At 37.7% G+C, this 10,285-nt stretch overlaps 1 protein-coding gene across 1 annotated transcript in view; it reads left to right on the forward strand.

Moving 5' to 3' along the window:
* ZNF608 (zinc finger protein 608) overlaps window positions 1-4,082 on the forward strand; it is a 125,485-nt gene extending 121,403 nt beyond the window's left edge. Inside the window, exons 7-8 of the mRNA XM_007942220.2 lie at window positions 2,129-2,282; window positions 3,997-4,082. Coding sequence (XP_007940411.2) covers window positions 2,129-2,282; window positions 3,997-4,082 — 240 coding nt within the window. The remainder of the gene's footprint in view (window positions 1-2,128; window positions 2,283-3,996) is intronic.
* Window positions 4,083-10,285: the final 6,203 nt, after the last annotated feature.

A 10,285-nucleotide genomic window follows, 5' to 3' on the forward strand; every position in this document is an offset into this window, starting at 1 on the left:
ATGTTTTGGGGGAGAATAGGGGACAAGCTAGAGAACAGTCTTGAAATATAAATGGTTTTGGAACCCAGCTGTGATTTCCAGATGCTGTTATATCCTGATACATAAAGAATGGAATGTTTAAAAGTATGATGCTTTCACATATAGGCTGGCGGGATGCTAAAGGGTGTGTGGTAGCAAGCTTTGCTGTTGCAAAATCTGATATACCTTGCATGCCTGGGAGAATGCATGCTTGTTAGGTTCATTTGAAATTTATGGAAACCAACAGCATATTCTTGAGAAAACATAGGGGGGGACTCTGGCATTTTGTGATGAAATTGTTCAGACTATAGACCTATTGATCTTTTAAAAATGTCTGTCTTTTGAGATAGCTTTCAAAAATCAGATATTTCATACACCAATTCAGTTCTTGCTCTTAAGACATTGTAAAATGTGGTCCAGAATCATATGGTAATAACTGGTGAAAGCAGTTAGCCCCCTCTAGGCAGTTTGTCATGCTCCCCACCAGTAGAAGTGTGTATATAAATAAAACCCACCCAGTGTACACCGCTCATCTGTGCTGTTGGCTTGACATCTGTAGAGATCTGAGTGTTCAGCTTCTTCTGTTGACCCTTGGTATTCACATGGTTCCAGCCTCATTGCAAGCAATGCTTAAAAGTCCATGACATGTAATAACTGGTAATTTTACTCAAGCACAAATTTTGGTTTTGCACAGTGTGGAGTTTGTATGCAAGAGTGAGTCACTTAGCTAAAGAGTGGTGGCTACATCTGCTATTTTTTGTTTGACTCATCACATCCATGTTACTTTGCTGAAGTAATGCAAATGTTGTATCTTTGTGAAAGATGGCTCTCCTCCCCAAAGCAGCAATTACCTGTCCCAGTGGCAATTGCTAGTCCTAGAGACTGGTGGGAAAAGAGAGCAAAGAAAAGAATATGATGGTTCTTGGCTAGAAAATAGAAGATTGGAATAAATTAGAATATAGTGTCTGTGGAGTGAATGAGTCCACTGGAGACTCTGCAGAGTCTAGAAAAGGTGATTCATGAGTCTGTTTCAGTGAGAACTCTTTCCAGTGCGAAGATATTTTCAAGTGAGAAAGAGAACTTTAGTGAAAAGTTAGTTAAGTTCTAGTGGGTAGGAATGTATAACGAAACATGATCCTTAACCAGATTGTGATTTGGGAGAACCCAAGTTTTTCTATGAGTGTTCCAAATTTTAGCTTCCAGAATGCCTCCTGAAGTGTATTTCTTGTGAATGACAAGTTACTATGCTTTCTAGAATATTGGATGTGTATTTGCAACAGAACAGAATGAATGCAAACGTTTAAAGCTACAAGATAGAGTATCCCCCTAAAACGTAAATAGAATGAAATATAACTAGAGAACTTGATGCTAAAGAAATAGCAGAAACTGCTTTTCCTTGATCCATGTGTAAATGTTGCTTTTGGGAAGAAATTGGGCAGATTCTAAACCTGTAATATGAGTGAATGTACAGAGAAGTCCTTTTATTTCAGTCATTGGAGGGAAATAAACATCAATGCCACTTAGTTCACTTTGGGTGATTGGCTAATTTAGTGTTGGCTAATTTCAATTGAAATTAATGTACCTTTTGAAAATTATCTTCCGTTGTTGTTATGTGCAGTCGAGCTGGCCCTGACTCATAGTGACCCCTCCTTGGGTTTCCGAGGCAGTATCACTACGGAAGTAGATTGCCCAAACTTCCTTCCGAGGAGTGGCTGGTGGGTTTGAACCGCTGGCCTTCTGGTTAGCAGTTAAGTACCTTAGGCACTATACTACCAGAGCTCCTCTTATCTTCCATTAATAAGAATCTAAAATATTTATTTCTAAATCGTTAACCCAGTATTATCAAAGGGACAAAAGCAGTTTAGCACTCTTACTTTTTGTTTTTTAGATGATTAAGTACCCCTACACCAAAATAAAGAAACCCTACTAAACCCATTGCATTTGCGTGATTCTGACTCATAGCAACCCTATAGGAACAGAGTAGAACTGCTCCACAAGGTTTCCAAGTCCCACCAGCCTTCTGGTTAGCAGTCCAGTGCCTTAGGCACTATACTACCAGAGCTCCTTTAAGATGATTAAGGGAGGAAAAATTTTATCTTTTCTATTGCAGCCCGTGGAAAAGGCTACCACAGAGCGGGAACGGGAAGCAGAAAGGGAAAGGGATCGCCATTCCCCCTTCGGCCAGCGGCACCTGCATACTCATCACCACACCCATGTTGGCATGGGCTACCCACTCATCCCTGGTCAATATGACCCTTTTCAAGGTCAGCAACTCCGTTGTAATTCTGCTCTCATTCATCCTGCTCTGGAAAATGGTTGCTAAAACTGCCTTTCATGTCTTAAAATAAAAATATTGAGCTTTGAGTTAAACTGTGCTCTGGGGAAGGTTTTTAGCCGTATTTCCTAGGGACACAACTAAGGTTATTCTCGCACCTCTGTATTCTACTGAGGCTTGAAATAGCTACCACTTAATAATTGTCACTGGTTGATGTTATCAGCAGCTTACTGTTATCTCACAGACTTGAAGATGGTGGGCAGTGTCTGGGGCAGTGAATATAACAATCAGAAAATCAGATAACTACTCCAGAGGAATTGTAGAAAAAAAGGGAGGGATGGAGGGAGTCAAGTGAAATTACTTGTCCTCATTTCTGCCAGCCATTTAAGTTGCTCTTTGCCCATAGAAGTATTGGGAGTGACATGATCAGGCTTAACACTTCTTACAGCCTAATTCAGGGACTCTTCACAGCTCTCCAGTACAGTGACTCCAATAAAGATGAGGGTTGAGAAAGGGAAACATTTTTTAAAAGCTATAGAATCTCCATGAGGGAGCCTTCAATTCTTAATGTAGTAGTTGAGCATGTACCATTTGCCTTAGCTCTGCCACTTCACAGAGGGTGGGGAGTACCACTCTTCTTACCACCATATACCCTTGTTAAGATCTTGCCAAGTTGTCTTATGCCCTGTTGTGTGAATATAAGGTAAGGTAATAAAATAACTGTGACGATCCTTCAAAAGATCCATACAAATCTGTACCTTTTTTTAATTTGACTAATTTATTTATTTAATTGTTTGTTACTTGGTATCAACTAGTGGTATTAAAAGAGAGCATCTCTATTTTCTAATCAGCTTTGTTATTGAATATGAGAAGAACTTGGGAAAGAAATAATGCATTATTTGTAACACATTCCTTCTATGCATAAAGTGTGTGTGTGTGTGTGTGTGTGTGTGTGTAGGCAAAAAAAAATCTTGTCACTTTTAAAGATAGTGTAATGTCTTAACCTGCCTCTGGGAAAAGAAAATATATCCAAGTAGAAGACATAGAAGGAGAAAGTCATATTTCCTAGGTTTGCATTCATTTCCTCTGTTTTTTCCCAGGACTGTTTTCTCAGTACTGTTTTAATTCTACAGAATTAAAAGGAATTTCCTATTAGGCATGTCCATGTTATTTGGAACTATTTCATTCATGCTACATTTTTCTGCCAGGGTAAAAGTAGAGGCTATTTCTACATTTGATTCACTGATTCCGTGTACCTTATGGGGATGCATTATATTCAATCACTGGGGAAAAAAGTTAAAGTGATAAAAGTTATTATGAAAGTATTGTGTTCTAAGCATGTTGCTTTTATAATTTACTGTGACCTCTGATTCCCGTTGTTACCTGGACCTGTTATTTCTCCTGAGCTTCCTATGCAGGAAAGCGTGCACACTATTTAAAATAGCATCATGCAGAGCCTCAGAGGTGGAATGCTATGTTCTTTTTGAATAGCTATTAAGAAAACTGCAGTATATTCAATAAGGGGATAGATACTAGGTAGACCAAACCTTTTGTATGCTTTCTTTGTTGTATGAAATGTTTCAAGTGTGTGTTTAGAAAAGGACAAATTGCCACTTTTGAGTCTGCAGCCCTTCTCTACTGGGCCTGTGTCTACTCTTACCTTTCTTAATGTCACGGAAACCCTGCATTTTTCTCCCTACTAGGCTTGACCTCTGCTGCCCTCGTTGCCTCTCAGCAGGTGGCTGCCCAGGCATCTGCATCAGGAATGTTTCCTGCGCAAAGAAGGTAAATATCCCCTACATTTCAAGTTTCTAGACTGGAGATGTCTTAATGGAGATGATGGATAAAGCAAAGTATATTTCTTTTAGACCAAAAATTTAGCTCTCAAGGTTTTGTATCATTTAAATGGATTTGCTTACTATGCCACTATTCTTCATGTGTAATTTATATTCCATAAGCCTCAATGGTAATGTAGATTAGTAATCAACCGATTAGTTTTTTAAACAATTGAGGTTTTCTTAGCTTATCCTCATGCTTTGTTTAAATAATTCACCATGACTCCCTTTGCTTTGTTCTATTTAAAAATCAAATTGCATGCGTAGAGGAATTTGATAATGCTAAAGACAATGTTTATTCTTTGCTATTCATTTTGATATTAGCCCACGGGTTGTTTTGAAAAGGAAAATAATTTGTGTTTCACACTATATTATTTCGTTGTGTTTATTTGCTTTCTATAGAATTGAGCTCTATAAAATGAACAGAATTAAAAGCCTATTAGTCTTACGGTTTCATGTTTTCAGTGTTAAATGTTGATAGAACTCTGTGCTAAGGTTTTCTTTTCTTTTGCAGAGAGTAACAAGGTTGGAAATGTACGTTGCCATGTGACTGGATCACATGGGGAAGCGCTTTATACAGACATCAGTTCCATGGTGTTAATTTGAAATGCCTTAATGGCAGGCAAAAACCAGTCATTTCATTTTTGTAAATTACAGATTTTATCACAGAGTAACAAATGTTGCTGTAATTAAACTTCTGTTTTATATATATATACGTATACATATATGTATATATACATATATATATATATATATATATTCTTTACTTTTTCTATCAGTAACCAGGCTCGCACACACAGGGTCTGCTGCCAAGTCGCAAACCACTCAGTAAAGGAAATAAAAAATGTATTTGTCATGTTGAAAAGTGTTAGCCACGGAAGGCTGTTTACTTTTTTTTCCCCCTTTTCCTTTTAAATTGTAAATAAATAATGTTATGTATCAGTGTGCCTGATCCTTGCATATCCTTCAGATATTCCTGTAAGCCCCTCAGAAAGGCTAACTGTGATGATGACACTTTGGTACAATTTAGATGTCTATTTGGTGGCTCCTGTTAAAGAAGCATCAGTGTAAAATGTTCCTGTAGTCACAGTTTCATTGTACTTGTGTATTGTGGAAAATATACTTTTGGAAGGCATGGGGTTGCCAGTACCACAAAAACTGTGTTGTATATAATGTAAAGATTAAAATGGGGAAATAATGAGCATCTGTGAATAATGAGGTGTCATTTTTTGATAATCTTGAATGGCAAATAACCCAATAGCCTGCGTACCAGAGACATCTGTGATTGTTCTATTACTTGAATAGTCCTGCAGTCTTTTTTTTTTTTTTTCTCTTCCTTTTTTTAAATGTTTACAATTATCCAGTTTTAGAAGAGAGAGACTTTAACGCCATTGCCTGGTTACTTGTTTTATGCTGTAATCTAGTTTATTTTATGTAAAATGTATATTGAATGCTTTCCTTTTTTATACCTGCCTTAAATAATTTGGCAATCAGAATTAAAAAAGGTTTTTTTTTTTTTGTAATGGCTTCTTGTCTGTCTCATGTTATTTCTGGCTGACTGATAGTGATCCTAATATTCAAAGAAGGTTTTCTTAACATTATGACTATTCAGTGCACAAGATACAGTACACAGGTACTTACTTTTCTTAGTTTAAAAAATATACACGTTTACAGGGTATTTACTACTTTTACATCCAAACATGGAACAAAATACCACTGCAAATTGGTAGTTACAGATTCCTATGATACTCCAAAAATGTAAATCTTATGATATATGGACAGTAGATAAAATGTCTAAAAAGTTAGCCAACCAGCCATTTATTTGACCTTTCATTAAATTGGTTTACCAATTATATTGTACCAAGTGTACAAAATTAACTCCTTTTTTAATTAATTTGTATTTTTTTTTTTTTTTATTAGGATTTGGGTGAAGATTTACAGAGTAAATTCACTTTTCATACAGCAGTTCACATATACTTTGTCTCATGTCATTGACCAAAATTTACAATGCAGCAGATCCCCTCCCACTTCCTCCCCATAGTTACCTCCTCCCAGTGTCCATCCCTTCATACTCTTCGAGAGGCCCATATTCTGCCAACCCTGTATATGATCTTTTAACTCCTTTTTTAATTCATCCATTCCAACAAATTTTTACTGAGTGCCCACTTTATGCTAGACACTGTACTGTTGTTGTTGTTGTTGTTATGTGCCATTGAGTCAGACCTGACTCATAGTGACCCCTCCTTGGGTTTCCAAGGCAGTATCACTACAGAAGTAGATTGCCCAACCTTCCTTCTGAGGAGTGGCTGGTGGGTTTGAACCAGTAGCCTTCTGGTTACCAGTCAAGTGACTTTAGGTACTACACTACCAGAGCTCCCAGACACTGTACTAGGTGCTAGTATATAGCAGTGAGCAAAGCAGACAAAACTTCCTGTCCTCATGGAGTTTGCATTTTCTTATACTGAGGCTAGAGTAGTAAATATAAAATAAAACACATTAAGTACAGAGTGTGTTTGATAATTGATAAATTCTATGGAGGAAAGTGAAGCAGGGAGGGGACATAGGAAATACATGTGAGAGTTTACAATTGCAATAGAGTGGTCAGGGAAGGTGTTGGTAAAGGAGGTGAGGAAGAGATTAGTATTTATTCCCTAGGACTCCCACACAAATTGCCACAACTATGTGGCTTAAAACAACAAAAATAGGATCCCATTAGGGCCATGTTATCTCTGAAGGGTCTAGAGGAATATCCTTTCATGACACTCTTAGCTTCTGATCGCCCTAGGTGTTCCTTGGATTGTGGCACCTTAACTTTATCTCTGCATCCATCTTTGCATGGTGTCCCCTCTGTATCTGTCTGTGTCTTCTTTTTTTATAAGAACACCAATCATATTGGATTAGGGCCCACACTACTCCAAATTGACCTCATGCTAACTAATTACATCTTCAAAGACACTATTTCCAACTAAGGTCACATTCACAGGTAACCAGGAGTTAGCAATCTTTTTAGGAGACTGAATTCAGCTCTTCACAGGGTCCATGCACGTATATGGGGGAAGAGTGTTTCAGGCTTGTGAAAAAGCAAGTGCAAAAGTCCTAAAGTGGGAATGTGCCTAGTGTATTCAGACTCATTCATTTAAATGATTCATTTCAGGTGTGAATTTCTCTGCTTTTACCATAATAGCTGATGACAGTTCTATCACTTGGTTTGCTAAAAAGTTCTTTAAGTTGTTAGAATTTGTCTTGTATAATTTGGTTAGTTTTTCTGTTTGGAGACCTGTGTTTCATAAATGGATAGAATTTTGCAACCAAAAAGGAGTATTCCCTCTGACTGCTTTTGAAAGACCACCTTAAACAAGTTGCATTTGCTGCTTGTCTTATTTGTTGTTGTTGTTATGTGCCGTCGAGTCGGCCCCGACTCATAGCGACCCCTCCTTGGGTTTCCGAGGCAGTATCACTACGGAAGTAGGATTGCCTAACCTTCCTTCCGAGGAGTGGCTGGTGGTTTTGAACCGCCAGCCTTCTGGTTAGCAGTCAAGTGCTTTAGCCACTATGCTACCAGAGCTTGTCTTATAGGTCTAGTTTATTATGTTCTCAACAGAGTTTTCTCTTAATTTCCAGTTTATTTTAAATTTCATCTATATAGTATTTCATAAACAGCATTGTACAGGGCATTTATTCCTACACATAGGCATATTTTACATGTTGTTCTTTTTTTTTTTTTCTAAGCTATTAAATTTATTTAGTCCTTAGGCCATGTCTTGACTACTCTTGGAAACTTACAATTTCACTGCAGATGTCTTATACCAGTTAAACAACTATGTTTCCTCTGTCCAGGATATGGTTTAAACTGTGTCTATTGTTTAATGGTTGCCTGCATAGTTCTTGCTTAAGTTGACCAGGACATATTATTGAAACATGGTAGCCAAAATCATCAGATCAGTTCTCAAATCACCAGGAATTATCATGTTCCTGTTGGTGAGTGGGAAATACTGTGGATTACTGATGATTTCTCTGCTTTTATATATTATATAAAACATAGTGAAACCAGTCTTACCTTTCGGCTACAAAATGACTGGATGTATGTTTATTACATGCCAGGCTTTTAATCACTTCTAGTTAGGCAGCTAACTAGAGTTATAAATAGGTGCATTAGACCATGCTTAACTCTGCTACTGTAATAAAGAGGAATGCTGATAAATACAGAAAGATATATGACCAAAAGCACAATTGATTTGAATAGTTTTTCCCGTAGGCTTTTACTGGAACATAATTCATGACTGGTTTACATTAATCACTAAATGAAGTTTTGTTTCTTCCTTTTACTGTTACAGTGTTGTCTTTCTGATGACAACATGAATTGCCAAAGGCCAGAGCTTGTTTATATTATGTGTGCCGTTCCTCTAACTGAGTACATAGTTGGTACCTGATGGTAAATTAAAGATTCCCAAAAGACAAGCATACTTGGCTCCATTATATTACTATGATGAATCTGCCATTAATACAGTTCTAATTGTTTGACTTTTATAGACATAAAATCAGTCCCCTTAGTGACTAATAATAGGGTTTATTGATTTTACTAAACATTATTCATTTCAGGCCTGCTCATATCAGCTTGTCCTGAACATATGCAAAAAGCCTACAGTGCTGACGCAGTGCAAATTAACTTCCTGCAGAAATAGGAGTGAAGAGTTGTTTACAGCTGTGGTCCCATTGAATTCAGAATATTAAAAACAAGGTAATAGACTCTATATAGAACCATTTATTCCTAGATTAGGATGTCAGATGGCTTTTTCATGTAAACTTGCCGCTGATGTTCAGCCCAGGTCATTAATGCTTGCTTATATGGTGAAAAGGCAGGCCTTATATATTCACATTGGCCTTGACCCTGATTTAGTGTGCTTTCAGACCAAGTGTCTCTGAATAACCAGAATGAATAGCTCTGATTGATACAGGGTAAAACAGCAGTTTGAATGATAATTACTGGTCATTTCATTTCATCCCTGATGCTGAAAAAGGGATAAGACAGGCAAAGCCATTTATTACTGTTTTTGTCACTAACCACAATCATCCATTCCCTGGTTCCTACAGAATCCTAAGTCATAAATGGTGTTTACTTTTGGTTAACTTCTAGTGGGGAAAAACATTGATGCCCCCAGTCAGACTATTAGCAAGTGCTCTCTCATGGATACATTTTAAAATTTTTCTTTAAAAAATCTCTCTGAAGCAGGGGCTCTCAACCACAGCACTGTTGACATTTTGGACTTGATAATTCTTTGTTGTAGGGGAGGAGGCTGTTCTGTGCATTTACTGTAAGATGTTCAGCAGCACCAGATGCCAGTAGCATCCCCTTGCCCCTGAGTTGTGACAACCAACTGATCATATGAAAGTTAGATCTGCTTAACTCTTTTCCCACAACTAGATTGCTGAATTCTCTTTAGAAGATGAGAAAGCCATCAGTGGCTCCTGGTAACGCATGAGGACATAATGGGGATGCTCATTTGACTAATGAGGATAAAGTTGGGCCAGATTTTTCAGCTCTTTAAAGAGAACTGGATGATACAGATTTTTATCATCATAATTAGCAGTCTTTATAGATTGGGATAGGAGGGAAGCCCTTGTAGCTCAATGGTTAAGTACTTGACTGCAAACCAAAGTGTTGATGGTTCAAACCCACTAGCAGCTCTGCTGGAGAAAGACTTGGCAATCTGTGCCTGTTATTGTGTGCCATCAAGTTGATTCTAACTCAGTGACCTTATAGGACAGAATAGAACTGCACCATAGGGTTTCCTAGGCTGTCATCATTATGGAAGCAGATCATCAGGTTCTTTTCTCCCAGGAAGTGGCTGGTGGGTTTGAACGACTGACTTTTAGATATGCAGCCAAGCACTTAACATCTGTGCCAACAACTGTGCCACCAGGGCTCCTTACTCACGAAGATTATACCCCAGGAGACCCTGTGGGGCAATTATACTCTGTTATATAGGGTCGCTGTGAATTGGAATAGACAGCACACAACAACATATATTGAAAATTAATTCAATTTAAAGCCATATCTGAGAGCTGAAGTCAGCTTACAGAATACCAGTTAACACGTGCATCATATATATTTTTTTAAATCCTCACACCAGCTCTCACACCAAAAAATAAACCAAAC

The sequence above is a fragment of the Orycteropus afer genome, unplaced genomic scaffold, assembly GCF_000298275.1.
Source record: "Orycteropus afer afer isolate SDZICR_OR568_19922 unplaced genomic scaffold, OryAfe1.0 scaffold00086, whole genome shotgun sequence".
Classification (NCBI taxonomy): Eukaryota; Metazoa; Chordata; class Mammalia; order Tubulidentata; family Orycteropodidae; genus Orycteropus; species Orycteropus afer.